Source organism: Amphiprion ocellaris, chromosome 7 (assembly GCF_022539595.1).
Source record: "Amphiprion ocellaris isolate individual 3 ecotype Okinawa chromosome 7, ASM2253959v1, whole genome shotgun sequence".
Taxonomy (NCBI): domain Eukaryota; kingdom Metazoa; phylum Chordata; class Actinopteri; family Pomacentridae; genus Amphiprion; species Amphiprion ocellaris.
In genome coordinates this window covers 22,222,976-22,243,844 of record NC_072772.1, presented here as the reverse complement: position 1 = coordinate 22,243,844, position 20,869 = coordinate 22,222,976, and the positions used below count along the sequence as shown (strand labels likewise).

General features: G+C 40.9%; 1 protein-coding gene across 25 annotated transcripts in view; it reads right to left on the bottom strand.

Annotated features, from left to right (window-relative positions):
• phldb1b (pleckstrin homology-like domain, family B, member 1b) overlaps positions 1–20,869 on the bottom strand; it is a 153,744-nt gene that overhangs the window by 26,052 nt on the left and 106,823 nt on the right. For 11 of the 25 annotated variants that reach the window (XM_055012306.1, XM_055012307.1, XM_055012308.1 and 8 more), the window contains 8 exons: positions 8,718–9,032; positions 7,327–7,473; positions 6,971–7,108; positions 5,092–5,220; positions 1,862–2,017; positions 1,065–1,175; positions 825–914; positions 263–397 (listed from right to left, as the gene is read on the bottom strand). In XM_055012306.1, the coding sequence (XP_054868281.1) occupies positions 263–397; positions 825–914; positions 1,065–1,175; positions 1,862–2,017; positions 5,092–5,220; positions 6,971–7,108; positions 7,327–7,473; positions 8,718–9,032 (1,221 nt within the window). The remainder of the gene's footprint in view (positions 1–262; positions 398–824; positions 915–1,064; positions 1,176–1,861; positions 2,018–5,091; positions 5,221–6,970; positions 7,109–7,326; positions 7,474–8,717; positions 9,033–20,869) is intronic. The other 14 variants (XM_035950185.2, XM_035950194.2, XM_035950189.2 and 11 more) reach the window with 5 other exon arrangements.

Here is a 20,869-nt window from a genome sequence, read left to right as displayed (position 1 = left end):
CAATTAGGCCACGAACAGGCACTTCACAGCAACCAGTGATGCAGTAAATGATAGAAAAGTTACAGCTGTGGCCCCCATGACACCAACCAAAAGCACTGACTTATGTCTTTGTGAGAAACTGTAATTAAGCAGCATCACAGGTGCACTCAGAGCCACAGCGTGACCAGGACACTGACACAGTGACGGGTGACTTTTGGGGTGACTCACACAAGACGGCGTGGGGAAGCTGTGGGCGTCATGCAGGGATCATTAGTTCAGTTACCTCTGTAGGGCTGCTGGGGTACAACTGACAGGGAGGGGGGGGGTGTAAGTAGGAAGGAGAGGCTCGACAGAGGGAGAGCTGGGAGGAGTGGACATCCTCCAACAACAGGTCAGCCTCGCTGATATGGAGCGATTCCTGTTTCAACAGTCCAGGCACAAGCATTTAATGCCAACAGAAAACTTACAGGACACTACATAGAAGTTCTACACTTTGTCAGTCGCCTTCCCTCTGTTCCAGCTTCTAAAACATGTCTGAGTTTAACACTTCAGTAACGCAATAGAAAGATTAGTTGACTCTCCACACTGGCGAACAAGAAGTCTACGTTTAAAACACAGATCAGTTTCATTTACAGCCATAAATCTTTCATCGGTTAGATCCAAACGATTATCACCAAGTCTGCACACCAACAAATCAGTGTGTGTTAAAAGATTAAATGTGGTGAGAAATCAGCTGTGAGTCATCAAAGCTCCCTCGTGTTTTCAAGCACAGAAAGAGACGACTGTGAAATTAGGGCATGTGTTTTATTCCCGCCACAAACAAACAGGTTCAGTGATTCTCTCACCTCCCTCATTGCAGTGGAAGACTTGGGGAAGCTCTTTCCTCCAGTCAGGCTGTGGTACCTCTTCTCCAGGGCCGACAGCCTCTCCTTCTCCTGGAAAATGAAAACACACATTCATTCTTCACAGGAGCAACTTCTAAAATGGAAGACTGATGAAGTTCTGTGGCTGTACTTTCATCTAAAATAAATGTCTCTGTTTGGGGAAGACATTATTTCCCTGCTTGTTTAAAGTGGTTCTTGTACCTTTTGGAGCATTTGCAGAGTGAGAGTTCTGTCTTTGGCCAGCCGCTCACACTCCTGAGACGCCTGCAGGCCGAGCTGACTGGCCTGGTTCTCCAGAGCAGACACCTTCTCCTACAAAAAGGAAGAAAAAAACAGGAGGAAAAATGTACTATTTACTACAAGCTGCAGCATTGTATATATTATGAAACACCAGAGTGGAAGATGTGACAAGGCTGAGTCAATGCACATCCAAAACCAAGGAAAGCCCATATGGAAATACCAAATGTCTGTGGCAGCATTTTGTTGATGTAAATAGTAGAATGAAACTGTCTAACAACTTTGGAGTCACTGATGTTGCCTCTGCAATGAGAAAATGAGCCGTGTCTCCTGGTGCACCCACCTTCAGATGGTGTGAGGCTCATTTGGCTGCAGAGTGTGCCAGTGTGTGGGTACACATTGTATTTACTTTGTGAAGAAGTCGGAGGCTCTACATTGCTTACACAGTACATCCTGTAACTTATTCCCTAAGCAGAATGCATTGCAAACTGTGTTTCGCAAGCAAACTAACCCACAAACATGGCTTCTTGTTGACTCTCCTGTGGTATGGAAGGCGTTTTTAGAAGCCTGACACTCTACAGGAAAATGAAACTTGGGTTTTCTGGCAGTAGTACAGTCAGACTAGATAATCCAGTAGATGAGCTAAATATCTTCCTGTGACAGTCTCATCTCTTACAAAAATCCATACAGTTTAAACCATAATATGATAACCAGGATATTCTTGTGTCCTCATCCTCCCACAGTCCGCCTCGTTTCCTCACCTTCCTCTTGGCCACACTGCTGTGGTACTCTGCTCGCTCCTGCAGCAGCTGCTGGCTGATGGTTTCTCTTTCCTCCTCCAAGCTGCTTTCTCTCTCCAGCTGCTGAAACTCCAGGTCCTCAAATTTTTTAGTTCCCGCTTCCAGCGCTTCTCCATCCTAACAGAGCCACACAATATTAGCGGCCATGTCACAAATATAAAAAATCTCAAATCTTATATAAACTCGTTCATTTTAAAGCCATCCACTGTTTCCAGACTTGAGCAGCTGCTGACAGCCAAGTGCAACTTTACATTCGCACTTGGCTTTTATATTTGTAATTGAAACATTTTTCTAGCTTGGCTGAAGCTCTTTTTAGGACAACTAAAGGCACACCATGTTCAGTCAAGCAGACAGCCACGTAGAACATGCTTCTACAGCAGCACAGCTACTGGAGTGTGGTAGTTAGAAATACTACTATACATGGAAGGCAAAGGATGGTCACTTACATTAACACAACCTCATTTAAACTGGAAGATTTGATCACCTTTTATTGTTGTTTTTAAACTTAATAGCATTTAAATCTTTCCTCTATCACTTTCACTCTACTTTACTACACAGACTGCTGGAGAATAAATACCTATAATGTGGAATAATAAAGTAGTAGTATAAATACTACATGGAAAAAAAATCTCTGTATCTTCAGTGAAAAGACTGTCTTCAATGTGAACTTACAATACCATTCAAAAGTTTGGGGTCACTTAGAAAAGTCCTTATTTTTGAAAGAAAAGTAGTTTTTTTTCAATGAAGATGACATTAAATGAATGATAAATCCAGTGTAGACATTGTTAATGTGGTAAATGACTATTCTGGCTGGAAATGGCTGATTTTTAATGGAATATCTCCATAGGGGTACAGAGGAACATTTCCAGCAACCATCACTCCTGTGTTCTAATGCTACATTGTGTTAGCTAATGGTGTTGAAAGGCTAATTGATGATTAGAAAACTCTTGTGCAATTATGTTGGCACAGGAGTTAAAGTAGGGGTTTTCATGGAAAACATGAAATTGTCTGGGTGACTCCAAACCTTTGAACGGTAGTGTATACACTGCTGTGTAGTTTAAAGATCTATCTTGAGAACCAGCCAGTCTCTCCTGCTGTTCCGATTGTTTAGTTTAACAGCAGGAAGGAGAAGAGTGTTTGAGTCTGAAAGAGCTGAAGGGACTTTATAGCACTTACGAAGGGCCCAACAGTCTAGAAAGTCAATTCACTGACATACAGTCAGAGAATCACAATGATTATTTCTACAAATGGTCAAAACAGGAACAACAAACTCAAAATGTCAAATCTCCAAATACTGAAAAAATTCATACACCTTGGGAACAACTTCTGTTATTTCCTGAGACTTTATCCTGTTGGGCACAGATGGAAAAGTATTTTTCACTAACAACTGATCAGATATTTCAACATTTAAAAATAGCCTACATTAAGTATTCCAGCTGGAAAAAAGACTGAGATTTCTGTCTTGTTTACCTTCCTGGGAAGCGTTAAAACAAAAGATGCGGTCTGACTCTAAACCAAACATTCATTTACATGAGAGCAGTCGCAGAATGAGAGCAAACAAAGAGAGGATGGATCTGGTCAGGGCCTATGTTAATTGATTAGTGAGCAGTTATACACATTATGTGAGCCATGACAAATCACAGAAGAGATGCAGATCAGAGTCACACATGCAGTGCAGCGCGTTTGTATCACTTGACCCAGATTGTACCAGAAAGTCTCACTAGCAGCTGAAGTGACCAGGAGCCATTTGTGTGCTCCTGTATCGACCTGAGGGCGCCAGTAGCATCTAGGTGTGGTGTGGAGGAGGGAAAATTCCTGCAACTTGTGGCAACAACACGTCTGTGAGGAGTACTGAGAAAGCTTCTCATAATTACACTGAGTCCGTGTGTGCATGTGTGTGTCTTAGTGCCACATGCAGTGGGCCCCTGCTCCGGGCTAAAGGTGCCAGTAGCACTATGTGAGACGGTATGTGCTGAGTGCTGCCACATGCTATGCTGCAGTAGGAAGGGTTCACAGTTTTTGGCTGTACTGCGTGCTGTTGTAGACTCATTTTTGGCCTGAAAAATCACTGCCAATAATCATCTTAATTCACAAAAAACACGTGCTGCAGTTTGCCTTTGGGGAAGCTAACCAGCAGAATTCTTTAAGCTCTTGTGATCATTTTAACTACTTCAAGCAAGAAATACATTTTGTTCTGATGCCATCCTTTGCTTGGTGCCTGGAAATCAATATAAACCACTGAGTTGAATCAATAGATTTATCAATTGAAAAATCAATTGTCAATTTATTTTAATAAATCAAGTGCTTCTGAATAAAGGCTGCACCTAATGACTATTTTCATTGTAACTTAATCTACCAAATGTCAGAAAATGGTGAAAAATGTCGATCAGCGTTTGTCAAAGCTCAAGATAACGTCCTCATATGTCTTGTTTTTTCCACAACGCAAAGATATTCTGTTTACTGTTGTAAAGGAGGAAAGAAAACTGAAAATATTTACATTCCAGAAGCTGCTATCCGAGAATTAAGACATTTTTCTTTTAAAGTTTACTCAAACCAATTAATCAATTATCAATATAGTTGGCGATCCATTGATTGGCTGACAGCTAACTGATTAATCAGCTAACTGTTGTTTAAACTGAACTGAATTGAATTAGATGGCAGTGATTGCAGTTGGCTACATCATCTATGGTTTAACTTTGGTTTGAATTCTTCATTAGGCATTAGTTACTATTAATTGCTATGATGTTAAATCAAATCGTCTGTTTCTCAGCAATTCTAACTTTCACAGATAATACGCAGTTATAGTCAGATTCCTGTCCTAAAGCTAAACCGACTAAATGCTAGTTGAAGCATTTTTTCTTATTGGACACTATAACAGTCCAAGGTCTGTATTAAAACAAATATTATGGACTTGATATAACGTGGCAAAGAGACACTTTACTTTGTTAAAACATCAGAGATTACAAATACTACACTTGAAATAAGTGTTTCTGCCTAGTGTTGCCACTGTAAGCCAGGCCAGTGAAGTTCAGTTTCAGCTTTAAAAAGATAACTGTTTTATGCAGGCTAGAGGGAACTTGGCTGGGTCAGCTATATGAACGGCTGTAGGTGGGATGCTGAAGGCTGCAGGCCAGAGCTGGCAGGCAGGGAGGGGTGGTCTGGGTGCCGCTGCTGCTCGACTGATGACCCACCCTTTTGAGTTGTTCCTGCAACTGTTCGCGAAGGGACTCGGGACAGTTATGAAGCTGGTTCTTGAGCTCAGCGTAGCCCTCCTGGAGGCTCTGCAGGGCCCGGCGCTCGGCCTCAACATTAGCCCTCTCCTAGAAAGACACAACACACACCCACACACAGGATGGATGGACGATAGGAGAGAGAGGGAGAGAGAAACACACTTCTCAAAATCCACGCCATGCAAATCAAAAGCTTTAAGGTGTTAGCAATAGACATGTCGTGACAAAATTTTCAGGCTGGGCAGAGCACAGGAAGCAAATAAACTCAACTATAAAGTGTTTTCTGATAGCATATTAACTTTTTGGCTACATCATACCTCAAATGATAAAACCTTGCATGCTCATGTAGTAAACGAACCCTTCATTCTGTCAGGAAACCTTATGGGCAGTAAATATCCTGACAGAATCTGTACAGTAATAACTTCAATAAAGTGAAAGAACATTGCTGCAGATTTATCTGACTGGCCACAGGACATTTTCACATCAGATGCTCTCCACTTAACGTACAGATGGATCATGTCTCCTGGGCGCTGCTCTAGTTTCATGCTCGGGAGTCAATCAATAAATACTAACCATGGCTGTGTTGGAGCTACGGTGGCTTTAGTATTTCATCTCATTCAAACTGCCTTTTGATGTGGAGAAAGTGAAAAGGTAGAGGAGTGCATGAGGACTCACAATACTAACAGGAGACTAACTCTAAAATAATAGGCATGTTTTTTCCTTCTGTTGAATTAAGGTGAATTCAGGTGAGCGCTTCTAAGAAACAGTTGTTTCATTTTTATACCATGATGTCAAAAAAACCTAGAAAACCACAGATTCATGGAGAATTTATCCTGTAATTCTTCATTAACACCTGGGTTCTTATGAGAAATGTTGATCCATTTTTGTAAAAAGGATTCTCACATAAAATGCCTGTTACTTGGAAAAGATAAGGCACATAAATCAAGTATGATTTAGGTTTGAACTGCAGGAGAGATGGGAACACTGACACTTGCAATCAAAGTAGCCATGCCATGAACCCTGTTGGGAACCCTGTGGAGTCCTCACAGTGATGCTTAGGAGAAAACAGAATTTAGCACATATATGACAACCAACTGATAAGAAGCAAATATGCCGCCTTCTTTGTTTGTTACTTGTGGTGACATGTAGTATGTGCAGGTACACAGAGAAATGGAGTAGCTAGAACCACTATAAAGAACATGCTAGAGTCCCTCGGTCACTACTTCAACACCTTATTAAAGGTCCTTTGCAGAACCCGTGCACTAGAGAGCCAAAGACTGTAGAGTCTATTTGGGGGGGAGTTTTCTGGCCTACAGGGTCTGTCATGCAGACAGCAAGAAAATAGGAAAACAAAGTTAACCACAGATACGGTAACTGCATGCTGGAGAAGCAGAGAAAGGTTTAGGGGTTAATGGATGACAGTTAGTTGAGTCAAGCTGCAGAGAAAAACAAAGTGAACCACTGAGGTGGGAAACATGCAAGAGGAGATATCCAAGGAGGTAAAACACGTCCTTTATTTAGCCTTTTATGTGGCTTCAAATTCTGGGGCTGTCTGTGAAATCAATTAAAATCTTCACACTGAGGATGCTGCGTACAGACAGGAATGCTGAACACCAACAGTGATAAACCAGTAGAGAAAGTAAAATGTACACCAGAAAAGACTGTTTAGAGACTGTAAAGGCACAGGCAGTGAGTGTGTCTGGTTGTTTTCTCTCATTTCCAGTGTGCAGAACCTTTGTAAATATTTCAATCTGTAAAGCTGAGTGTAATTGGTGAACTCAAACACAGCCTTTAAAAGAAGTGTATCTGCCTCACACCCTTTAATCACTGCTCCCTGTACCTTGTCTTTCTCCCTTTGGATGGCGCTCTCCAGCTCGTCCAGCTTGTGTTGCAGCTGAGTGATGATGTCTGTTTCTGCCTCTATCTGGTCGAGCTCTGCCTGCCTCTCGCCCTGCAGCAAGGCACGCTCCATCTCCGCCTGGAACAGTGGATCACACAAAGTCACACTGTCACAGGTGAGCTAGGACACCAGTATCATCCTGAGCTTCAGGCCTCCACAGTAACAAAACTAGTAATGATGCAGGGGCTGTATCCTGCTTTTAGTGCTGCTGTAAACAATAAACAGACTGGAGTTTAAACAACCTCAGTCTTGCCTGGGCCCAGCATCATGTTTAGACCTGGATGGCTTTACTCTACCTCTTGTTTGGACTCTTGAAGTTGTTGCTCCAGTTCTGTAAGTCGGGTTTTGAGCTCATCAATCCGAGCCAGAACACGAACTCGCTCATCCTCCAGGTAACCCAGCTCCAAACGACCTGCGCTGCCTGGACTGGAGGAATCCTCATGCTGCATGGACAGAACGGAGTCAGGGTACTCTTTAACGAAAGGAAACAAGGCCAATAGTACTATATATATACATATACTCTGTAGAAATCATTTAACCTAATATTGTGGACTGTGATCTCTCAGGTTTATACACAGCTATGGATGAATTCATGATTCAGTGCTGTACATTAATATGTTTCAAGTGGGATTTGGGTATCCATGGGGAACCTAAATACACTAATGTTACCAAAAATAAGAATTTCTGACAAGAAATGTGAATGTTCAGTTAAAAATGAATGAATATTGGCATAGATTGGTTGAATTAAAACATATTCCTATTCAGCAGTGAGAGAAGAAACAGAAACAACACTGAACAAGGACGGACTTTTACAATGATAAATGACACAGTCAACTGATAAATAAGCCTCATGCAGGAATCAGTGCAAACATAAGTTTCCTACTATTTAGCAGATCTGTAATATCATAGCCTCCTACGAACAGCACAAAAAGCCAATCAGCAGGATTGCATTTAAAAGGTGCAGAAAGAAGCAGACTAGCTTTGTGAAAGCTTTGTGTTTTCAACTACAGACTTCTGTTGTTCTACTGTTGCATCTTAGCCTTAAAATCTAAAAAGGTCAAGCAAATGAATGACATTAATTGTATTTCTCTAACGGGAAGCACTTCGAATTAATATCTGTTGTTTTAAAAATGCTATAAAAATAACAGTAACTTAACTTGACCTCATGTTCACGAAGTGTTTACAGTAAACAGATCATTTGATCTTTCAGCTAAGGTTCTGTAGGCTGAACTTGGTACAGACGTTACAGTAAATACACTAAAATGTACACTCATCACTGTCTGACATCTATTTTTTCAGGTCATGCAGGGTTGCTGACATGTAGGACAAAACAGTTTAGTTTTACATAATGCATGCGTGACGTTCACATCACATGCATCCATGTTAAGCAACATTCTGCATACTAGTAGCACCCTGAACAAAGTGCAATATATCACTTGAAAAAACAAGAACCGCATTACTTTGTAACTCTGAAGACCTCATTAAAGCTGTTCTGTTGTCAGCTGTGCAGACTAACAACTCTGTTCTAAACATAACCACCTTAAACTTCTGCTTCACTCAGGATCTCTCAGATCTCTGGTCAACCACACTTTGAGAACCACGGATGCAGCAAAGCGTTTGCACATGCTGGTTCCACAGCGACATGCACAGACAGCATCTTTACAGGGATAGAAGCATTCCCTCTGACCTGTCGGTCTCCATTGTGCAGTGCTGATGCTGTGCTGGGAGCAGGAGATGCCCTCACCTCCTGATGAGTGCTCTCTGTACTACTACACTCCTCCTTCAGGTTCTCCTCATCACTCTCCCTCTGCCTCTGTGCCAGGCGGAGTGAGGCTGAGGTCGGCATCCCTCCCAAGACATTCTCCATAGACGGTCTCCGCGCAGAGCCATCGGACAGACCGGGGAAACCTGTCCTTCCTGAACCCAGAGGGTCCAGGCCGGGGCTCTCTCCTTTGTTGTATTCAGCACAGAGGTTTAGGATGGTCTCTAGTCGCTGTCTTTCCTGTGGAACATCCAAACACAAATAAGGACATCAGATTAGACAAGTGGGAGAATAAATACACTAAAAATCTCTCTTTTTCCCTTTAACTTATTCAATGCAGCAACTGAATTTGGGTTTAAAACACATATTTTAAAATCTGACTGACAAGCTGTATCCAATTTCAATGAAGAGCCAATATTAGCTTTATATTTCATCACACTGATATGCCAGTGTAAGCCTACATCAGATACAGCACTGCCGAGGTCAATCTGTTACTTCTATCCCATTTCCTGTTTGTGTGCTGCTTGGTGTTGTCACAGCAGGACAATCTAAAGATCACCAGCTCAGAGGTGGGAGGTGAAAACAGGCCTGATGCTGAATGTAGAGCTGCAACTAATTCATAGTTTCATTATTGATCAAACAGCAGATTATTTTCTCAATTAAATCAGCTGAGAGCATCTATACAACACCCGAAAACAACAAAAAGTTCCTGTGAACATTTTTTAGTCCACAGCCCAAAAACAGTCCATTAAAAATAACGTGAGTCACAAAGAAAGTCAGGTAAGTGTTTTTTTTCTGTAAATTGATTAATTGATCATCAAAATGGTTTCATCATAACTAGTGCTGATTTCTCTCGAGGTAAGTGCCATGGTCCTAAACCCTCAGAACCATAAAACAAAACAAAAAAAAAATGCAAAGAAACTGTTTGGTGTTTACAGTCATACCATATGTGACAAAACTCCACCAGACAAACCTGAATGATAAGAGATATTGTTTAAACACTTGAACAATGTTAAAGGAAACAATAAGTTACTACATATTAATTTTCCTGCAGTATGACAGAGTGATTTACCAAGACATTAAAGAACAAACAAGAGAAGGATGCTGAGAGCGCAGTGCTTTGCCAAGCCTGCTCCATATTTATTTCCGACAGATGAAATTTTGAATAAAAAATGGCCTTGCATTGAGTACAGGTGTGTGTTATGCATGTGTACGTTATGTACGGATACTGAATCGCGTGACCTAAACATGTAGCGGGTGGCAGGAATTGATGGGACTCAGAAACACCCCCACAGTTTAATCAATTGTTCCTTGTATCATTTCCAACGGGTAAGTCCAGGTAAGTCCACAGTGGTCGATTTGTAGTAGGATCATAATCATGATCGTCAGCAGGCAGCTGACGTAGTGTTCACTTATTGTCATAGTTACAGTGACGCTGTGCTGCTATCTCACAATGATACACAAAATCTTTAACAAATGCGTGGATCCAGACTATAAGCTGCATCACTGCCATAATTTAATCACTTGTTCCTTGTGTCATTTCTGACCTTCTATGAAAATTTCATCCAAATCCATTATTCCGTTTTTGAGTAATGTTGTGCACAGACAGACAGATTCACAGATTCATAGAAAGACAAACATGCGCCGATCGTCACATAACTGCCGCTTTCCTTGGCGGAGTAATGAACTAAAATGGAACAAAAAGTTTAATTGAACTATGGGGATTACACACTACCGACTAGTGTGTAAAGAATCTTCATATAGTCACTGACTGGTTTAACATAAACACCATTACTCTAACTGGTGATCTCTCAGTAGAATAAAGCATGATTTGTAAGTTGTATTTGTCCTGTAACTTCTGTACCAATAAACAAGAACTCTACTATGGACTCCTGAAACAACACAGCAGCCTGCACTCCCCTCTTCCTGGGTGTTATCTGGGAGTCAGACTGTGTGACTGGTTGTCCAGCTGTCACTATGAGGGGTCAGCCCACCTATGGGGGCCCCAGCAGACCCTTCCAGCAGGGTGACCCCTGAACTCTACATATCTGCTGCTGTCCAGTGGAGGGGTTCAGCTGCAGACACAGTGTCTCTTGAGGTCTGCAGTCATATGGATGACGACTACACAGCACTGTGAGCTAACGACAAGCACCAACCAGTGTTTGACAGGCAGGTGATGATCTTCTCAGATCTTAGTATTAAACAGTCAAGCATAAATATATCACCATTTTAAAAACTCATATCTGCTAAAAATCACCCAGCAAATTGTTCTACTAAAATGTTTTCTGCTTTTTGGGTTTGGGGAAAATGCCATTTTATGCTCTTACGTTCTAGTTCAAGCCCAGTCTGTTTCTCATCACACAGGAACACTTGGCAAGCCAAATTGTTGTCAGCAACAAATGAAAGCCCTGGTGTGTCTTCTTTCTCACATTACAATGTGCAAAGCTTTCCCAGTGAAGGAGCATCTGCATGATTAGGAGCTACAGCCCCAACATTAGCTTTAACCTGTAATTTGGGACCAGTTAGCTTTTTACTGTGTGGGTATGAGTAAAAGACCCCTTTGGGCACTAGAACTGTGTTGTATAGCCACTAGAAGAGAGTCAAACTTCAAACATTTCCTGGCAAGTCTGCAACTACACAAGTCCTCCCACTCAAAATCTGCTTGAACATATACACATAGACAGATCAGACCAGTCAGCGTTCCGACGCCTGTCTTGTTTCAGTCACGAAAGCTGATTGAAATTGTCTCATTTAATTGCCAGACAGCCTTCAGGCTACCAAACCTGTTTGGTAGATGAGTAGCAGGATCACAGACAGATTTTGCACCCTTAAATGTGTTTGGCCTCAACATAAATCAACTTCAAATTTGACGGCTGACATATGCAGTCAAACTGTGCTTAAATGGTGCCACCAATCAAATTCATGTTGACAGATTAGAGTGAGTCGCATCTTTCTGTGTTTTCTTACGTGGTTCTTTACAACGCTAACGGTTGTTGATGCCACAGGCACTGAAAAAAATCCCCCAGTTTGTGAGTTTCTAGGTTTCTCAGTAGATATGGTTGGCAGGTCCCTCAGGCCCTCTCAGAGCTGGCTGGGAAGGAAGGAGGTGGTACAACAGGTCAGTGTGTCAATCCGAACCTTTTTACCAGATGCCAAGCTCCCATGTCCCAGTTGGAAACAGTGAGGATTTGGCTTGAACAACAGACATTTTCACAGTTGTTCAATAAAGCTATGCAAATGGAGCACTTTCCAATTTTACCCTGGCAAATGACTAAGATATATGAACCTAAATTAAGCGGAAATAGCTTATTTAAATTTAAGAGCCTGTAAAAGAGGTTCTCAGCCATTACCCTGAAATACGTTGTCAACATAAATCCACATCTGGTCTACAAAAAGAAAAGAAATGAAAATCTGGGTTTACTTACTTTCATGATGGACACCGTGAGACGAAAAAGCTCAAACCTTGACATGAGGCACACATTCAAGTCAAGACAACTTGGTCAAAAGACAGATGAGCAAACACTGGCGTTTAAAAGCCGGTGACACCCCCAGTGTCTGACAGCACCGTAACAACAAACCCCCACCCCCAGGATGAGCGGTGACAGTGGCAGAGCTCCACAGCAACATTCAGTCATCTGCTGTTCAAAGAGGCTCCTCGCATCCAAACCAAAGGCTCCATATGCACTCATACCTCAAGTGTTTTCAGTAAAATGCTAGGTGTGAAAAATGACAAACTTCTTTCTGTATTTATGCTGAATCATCCAACATCAAATGTTTGAAAAGTATCTGCAGGTATCTCAAGACAAAATACAATGCTCCCTCCTGTGTGGATGTATCCTGTTTGCTTTAAAACTCATCATTCAGCCCCGCTGTGTCACCAGGGCAGACAGAAAAAAGCTAAGTCACAAGTCTGAGACTGCCTACAATGTGATAAACACAAACACACAGCTTGCTTCAGCGTGTTTACTAATTACAGTGAATTTTTATACTATAGTAATATTCATTAACCATTAACAGGGACCCAGACAGAAACTTTCTCTTGATGGTTCATCGTGGATGTTAGTATCCACTCAGTGTTTTTCTTGATATACTCCAGTAATACAAATCAGCAAACACAATGCTTTGTTGTCAGAACCCTAAATTCTGAAGTTTTGCATAAAGACAGATTGTTGAAAAAAACCCATAATGAAATAGTCGGTTTTCAGCAGTGCTATATTAGACTGGTATGCAGATAGTATAAATCCCACATGCGAGTATAACAGAAAACCTCAGTGGAGGGTGAAAGTCCTTTGGATCAATCGGAGGGAGATACCTCCTGCTAACCATGGAGCTGTGGAGGAATGTCTGAGTTCTCACACTCCTCTAAGCTCCAACCCAACCTCAGACACCAGTTGACACATTCCACAGCACTCCTCGTCTCACTTAGTGGGTGGTTCTCCTGACAACTGGGCTGGATGAAGACATTCTGAGGCCGAAGCTGCTACTGCTGCTAATTAATGCTTTAAATGCTAACTGTTGTTAAGGAGGGAAATCCATTTTCTTTGTCTCTAAAGCAACCATCTAACAAGTAAGACTATGGAATATTTGATGAAAGAAATGCCTCCTGTCTTTTTTACTTATGCTAGTTGAGACTGTGCTCACAGAGAAGGGCATCTTTCCAGCTGAAAGTTAAAGAAATAAATGATTCACCTAATTTGACTTGTACTCTACATTTCTTACAGAGTTAGCATGCTTACTGATACACTCTCGTGCCTTATAAAGCAGCAGCCAGCAGGCAGCTAAGCCGGGCTCAGACTACAGGAGTTTTAGGCAGACTTAGCCCTGTTTCACCTCCCGACAATCAGGGGACAAATCTGGTTTGGGATCTTGGTGTGAGTCGATGTTCAGGCCAGATTTGGTCACGTGCGGACCTTACAGATCCAGCCTTAAAGTTCCCCAGCTGCTCTAAGATTCACTGGACCTTCTTCAATAAAGATTAAACATGTTTGATATGTGACAGGATGGTTAAGATTATCACACTACAACCCAGAGCTGAGGACATGGTTACCGAGCAAGGCTACCTTCTAGTCTTTGATGCTAAAGTTAGCTACAGACGTTAAAACTGAAACTTAAAATCTCATCAGAAATGACAAACCATGTTGACCACATCTCCAAACCGTTTTCTCATTCAGACTTGTTCATCCTTCAGCTTTTGTTTTTCTCTCAGTGCAAAGTATCATTGACATTGCAGCAGGGTGTTTCACCACAGTCTCAATGTTATTTGCGCCGCCTTCCCATGAGATCACATGAGGTGGTGCTCTGCTCCCTCATTTCACAATAACCTTAATAATATCCTGTAGAGTACAATGCAGCATTATTGTCTAATCCTGTAGTGTGTTCATGTCTGAGACTGGAGTGGAGAATATCTGTTTCTGAGTTTCTTCTCCTCTGTGTGTGATGCAACCTGACTTCAAAATCTGTCAGGATTTCAAAAATTCTGTTATGTGAATTTGGCTTTAGGTCAGCTTAGCATAAAGACTTGAAACAGGAGCAAACTGCTAGCATGGTTTAGCCCAGCATCCACTGAATCTACTGCCAGCACTTCTAAAGCTCACTGATGAACAGGGTATGTCTGATGTACAAAAACTAAAGAGTAAAATACTTTGCGGCCATGTGCTGGACGCAACGGCTAGCTGTTTGGCCCTTTTCGCCAGTCTTTGTGCTAAGCTAAGCTTATCACTTGGGTGTAGTTCCATACCTATCAAAGAGAAGGAAAGAGTGTCATGGATCATTCCATCTAAATCTTATCAAGAAAAAAAGTTTACATAAACTATTTGTCATTCTACAGGCTAGATTTGATAATAAGACTTAAAATAGTTTTGTCTGATGGATCTGACTCCTCTGTCTGTAATTTGTAGTACACTACCGTTCAAAAGTTTGGGGTCACCCAGACAATTTCATGTTCTCCGTGAAAACTCACTTTTATTCATGTGCTAACATAATTGCACAAAGGTTTTCTAATCATCAATTAGCCTTTCAACACCATTAGCAAACACAATGTAGCATTAGAACACAGGAGTGATGGTTGCTGGAAATGTTCCTCTGTACCCCTATGTAGATATTCCATTAAAAATCAGCTGTTTCCAGATAGAATAGTCATTTACCACATTAACAATGTCTACACTGGATTTATCATTCATTTACTGTTGTCTTCATTGAAAAAATGCTTTTCTTTCAAAAATAAGGACATTTCTAAGTGACCCCAAACTGTTGAACGGTAGAGTCAGTGCTTAGAAGATTATATCATTACATGAACTGAATCAACAGGAAGTGGAACAGGGTCACACCAGGAAACAGTAAATGTCTCCTGGTCATTCACCACTGAAAACCACTGAAACGTTGAAATGCGAAGGCATGGTTATGGCTACACAATGATGTCCATAAGATGTGTTGCTTTAAACTCATTAACATTATTACCTCAATCGTCATCCCCTCTGTGCAATTATTTATTGGATGCAACTGTCACACAACAAACGTTTACAACAATGTGAAACTATCACTAATGATCCCATTCATTCATTCATTCTCGTATGAACTGTAGGCAGTCATCCTACATCTCACTCTGACAGTTTTCCCTCATTTAGTCAATATGTGCTCCTCACTTTACTCTTTCTTTTCGGTATTTTCATCCTCCCAGCAGTCAGCATCTCTTCCTCATGTCTCCCTCTCTCCCCTGAGACTTAGTGTCTCCTGTTTTCTCTCATGCTCTTTAATGCTTCCCCTCCTCTTCCCTCCTCCTCCCCGAGTGCCCTGGGGGCCTTCCCCCGTCTGCCTACCTTTGATCAGAGCAGTTACTTTTAAAGTGTACAGCCGTATTCTTCATTGCCATGCTCACCTACGTCACAGGCGTAAACAGAAATCTCACACGCATAGTACATCCAGAGTAAACCGGGAAAGTTCAACAAAGCCTTATTCTCTACATATATCTGCAGGCGGGGAGGGGAAGATTCACATTTGCTTTCTCCTTAACAGTCTGCAAAACAAACCCTATTCATGATCAGACTCTGATCCTTGGAGAGTTCATTGTGTTCAGGACCCAGAGGAGCAACAGACGATCCCTACAAAGTGCAATTTCTATTTTATTTTTGCTGCTGCTTTTTATTCCCTCTATCCCTGCGGAACACACAAGCATCAAAGCCAGGCAGGGGGAATAGGATGAGCAGGCTCTCCAGTGGCTGCCAACCTCTCTGGATAATAGGCTGGTGGTCCTACATGTTGGTGTCACTGGCACTGATCTCCAAATGAAACTAGTGAGTTTTTGCTCCCGGTGGGGGCGGCTGACATTTAAACTGCTGGATCCTCCTTCTTGACTGGGATCTGAGCCTTGGAGGCATCTCACAAAGTGCAGAACAGGTTCCAGTTATCCTGTCAAACACTTCCAGCAACATCAAAGCCCAGATAGAATGATTAAAGGCTACATGAGCGTCGCCTTTTTTATATTCTCCCAAACACTGCTGGGGATTAGAAGGAGGCTTATGGCTTGATTATTGTTAAGGATATAGATACAACTGAGTCTGTAAGATGTGCAGCTGGTTACATCGGCAATTAGCTGTATGCAAGAAATTATGAGATTAAATATCAATATCGTCACAAAAACTCAGTAAACAGCAGCTGGTTTGTGCAGTAGTGAAACCCTGTGCTGAATATCCATGTGAGATTGTTTAGCTGGAGGAGATTCTGTGAACATACCAGCCAAAGTAAACAGCAAAACCATGTAGACAGTTTCCCAGCTGTCAGCTGTTTATGTCAGGATGAACACACCAAAATAAGCGAAACAGCAGATTACATGAGATTGTTTACATTTGCCACTGTGATTCATGCAACAATCTGAGCACAGAATTTCAAATGTGACTAAAACTGGGCTTTACTTGACCTCTGATCCAAATCGCATGCAGTACAAAGTGCAGCTGAGGCTGATGGGAATGTTATTAGTTCCACAGGTAATTAGTCCTAAGCATGCAGGACCTGATGATGGTGCTGCATCACAAGTTTCTTTAAAAATTCAAACACACTGAAACAGTTTTCACAGAACTGTGTTTCTGTCAAATGTTTGCACACAATTTCATGGCATTCATTCTAATGACTGCTAAGTAATTTCAGTCTGAACCCAAGTGGTGGACTGACAGGCTGATACTGCCATCCCTCCAGCACTGCAGCTAGTATGTCTAAAAATGCATAACATGTACCAATTCCAGCTATAACTGAAAACTGACTGTGTTTAAAAGTAAAATGAAGGTTACAGGAGGTCACACAGAAGGTAACGATGGGTCCATTAAACTGAGGCGGGTAATTTATTTAACCATTTTTTTTAAATAAAAAATAAAATGCAACAACAGCGCACAGTAAATAATGAATTGGATTCTAGGAGTTGGATAAAGAATGACTGTTTCCAGGTGAAACATAATGTCACGCATGTGTAAAGTAGTGCTGCGCCATTTTCAAGTCAGTTTCTGTGCCATTTTTCTTACTGACTTCTTTTCAATATTTTTCAATTCTATTTTCAAATGTTTGAGAGCTAAAATTATGTTTGTAAGGCTACACTGATGCTTTTCATTTTTCTTCAGACCCCCAACAGACATTTAGTTACGTGATGTTTCAATGCACTGACACAGCAAGTTGTAAAATTCAGTATACTGGTTCTTTTAGTATAATATTTTGAAGGCCAATCCATTTGCCATCACCATCTCTCTATTAAGCAAACAGTCTCATTCAGCCCCCATCATCAGTTCAACCAGATTCCACTCTTCTGCTCCATGTTCATCTACTAAATCAGTGGAGTCTGTGTCACAGCATGAACCATTGTCCTTTTCACCCTTCTCTGCTTAAAGTTTAAACTTTACACAAAACATAAGCTCCCAGATATATCGTTCTATCACTTTGTTATCTTTTCCTGTCTCATAATTATCCAGTTCCTCACTCATTCGTCTTCTCAAAAATGGATTCTAGTCTGATGTTTTGATAAAAACACCTATTATCCTGATTTCAGTTAATATTGAAAAGAACTGTTACACATTTTTGAAAATTTGTCTTGTTTTTTCTTCTTGTTGAGACTTGGATAGAAAGATTGATATCAATCTCATGTACAGTTTGTTCCTAAAGTCAGACACACAGACAAAAATACATATTTTCAAGAAAGTACATTTTTAACAACATTTTATTCAATAGGATTATTAACAAATAACATCTTCAATTTGATTTCCATCATTTGTGATGGAAAGGTTGATGCGCTTTGCAAGATTCAAATGAACATATTTAATCTGTAGAGGCAAAAAAAATTATAGTTAATGAGATTTCCTATGTGTCCAGACTTTGGTGACACTCTGTACATACAGTAAACGTGAAGCTAAATCTAGCAAAAGGTTAGCTTAGCTTAGCTTAGCATAAAGACTGGAGACCTGAAGTGCGACTCTGTCCTGTGGTAATTAATCAGTAAGCTTTAGAGGTGTTGGTTGGAGCATTTTGTTCCTTCAAACAGAGCCACGCTCGCTATTTCCCCATGTCTACTCTTTACACGAAGCTATGCTAATTGCCTCTTAGCTGCATACTTAAACACAGCCATGAGAAGTGATTGATTTTCTCATCTAACTCCATGCAAGAAAACTAATACACACATCTCCTGAAATTTTTCAGCTAGACAGAACCACAGTTCTGAGAAAACTGTTTCAGTGCTTTTGAATTTTTAAAGGAACTCGTGATGCTGAAAATTTGCCCAGCATTTGGACAGTCTAATTTCAAAGGCACTTGCTCTAAGTTTCTTGTCAACTTTCAACAATGTCTTCTATTAGGGACTACAATAGTTACCATGGAAACTTTACATCCCTGGCATGCCAGCTGTGCTTAAACGTAGCTCTTAGGGCATATTTGTTCAACTGTTTACTGCAGGATGCAATTCTCCTCAGTGATGTGACTTTTGAAAGCACCTACTGTGCGCAGCAGGTTTCTACCTGCTTCTGTGGTTTTACTACACAACTGCAATTTCCACACACTACAGATTATGTGCCTATGCCATGTGCAATAGTATGAATACGTGTAACATATTTCTCAAGCTCAACTCATAAAATCTCAAGAACAAAAGCCAACTGAGGGCCTGAAAGCGCCTATTGTTAATAATTGAACCAGCAGAAAGCTTGTAACCACACAACATCACATGCAGTCAACAGGTCTCAGAACAGCACATATATTATCCGAATCCAAACCCCACCACAGAAGCGTCAGAACACAGTCTATTTAAGTGCAGTCAGAGAGCAACAACTGGCTGAGCTTTGTTAATATTAGCAGCGGCATCAGTTACCTTCATGAGTGCTGCCATGCTGTTGAGAAATACTGGCTTCTCTTTAGCCAGAGCCAGCAGATACACCACGGCCTGCTCCCTGCTCTGAGCTCGTCTCAGCGCCGGTACAGTCCTGCTGCCACCCAGCACATGGTACCGATCCATAGCTGACAGGAACAGTACATACACCTCTAACAGAACCTGAAGATGTGACTCAGTCAGACAGCTGCTCTCTACACGGCTCCTCCTGTACTGTAAAGAGATTTCACAACTGGCTGTGCTACTTTGGGACGGATGGAGAGCAGTCGACACCCCCCTAACCTTACTCAGGTCTTGTGAGAGGTGGGGAGGAATTTGTGTGAACAGGAGGGGGTAGGGGGCGGAGTTACAGATCATAATGTGCAGGGACTTCCTCAAGAGGGAGGTGGCCTGCTGGCTGGTTCTAAGAAAAGCAAAGGAGCTAACTTTATACACGGAGTAGAACTTTATACTGTATGCACTGTCTGCTCTTTACTTGAAACAGGCCACTAAGTTCAATCCAGCCAAAACAAAACTTATCATGACTGACTGTAGGTAGAGACAAACACATAAGCAGTCCAATTTACATTTATATATGTTAAGGGTGCATTTAGGTATTCTTTTTGGGCTGAATTACCACCCCGGTCTGTTAATCCTGTTGAACAGAAAACTGCTCTAAGTTTAATAACAAATATTTAGATCTACACAAGTTGACTAAATTTGTCTGAAAGTATCAAGAGAAGAATCATTCATCTCATCCTCTACTTTTAGCTCATCCATTTGTAGTAAAGTTTTGTTTTGCTTCCACTTCTGAAAACAGAAAACCTACAGAAAAGTATCACTCTTTCATCATAGGAAAGATGTATTTTTTACATCATATTATATGATTATATGGTATTTTTTACATCATATTATATGATGTATTTTTCATCATACAGCTTTCATCAATGTATGACAGCCTGTCAGGCTGTTTTCATTATCAATATGTTTGACTTTTATCTTCTTTATAATTCATAAGTTTTTCATGGTGTGAAATATCAGCAAATAGTGGAAATCAACAACATTCTAATTACTGCATTTGTCTGACCAACAGTCAAAAGCACACAGAATATGGCTTTATTATTATAGCCAAATGTGGAAAACCACCAAAAATTCACACTTTGATTTTTTGAGCATTTTACTTACACAATTATCATTTATCAAATTGTGTCTGTAATTTGTGTTAGCTGACTAACTGTTTAATCAACTAACTGGTTGAAGTAATGCTTGCTTTTTGGAAAGAGTATGACTGTATGACGGTAAAAAGGGCCCCACCACCAAATTCTTGCCCTGGGGCCACTGAGGAGGTTAATCTGCCTATAGTCACAGCTGAGCTTCGTACTACGAAACGCTGTAAACTCCCTCTTTTCACAATCATGATGTTAACTGTATATCTTTATTATTTTATTATTACAGCAGTATTAAAAAATGGATGGTCTTTATTTGCTTATTCATCGCAAACTCTTCACTAATATAATCAAGTCAGTTACTCTTTGAGACAAAAGCATTGCTTTATTATTTTATATTTAGATCATATAATTTATGTGTGTTTCTTCACAGCACTTATCACTTCATGAGCTCTTATTTATATTTTAATATATTTATATTTTAATAATGGCTGTTTAAAATGTTCATGGCCTCTGTAAATATGCTGCTCTTTCATATGCTGTTTTTATTTATTTATAAGCACCTTAAAAGGAAATGAAACAAG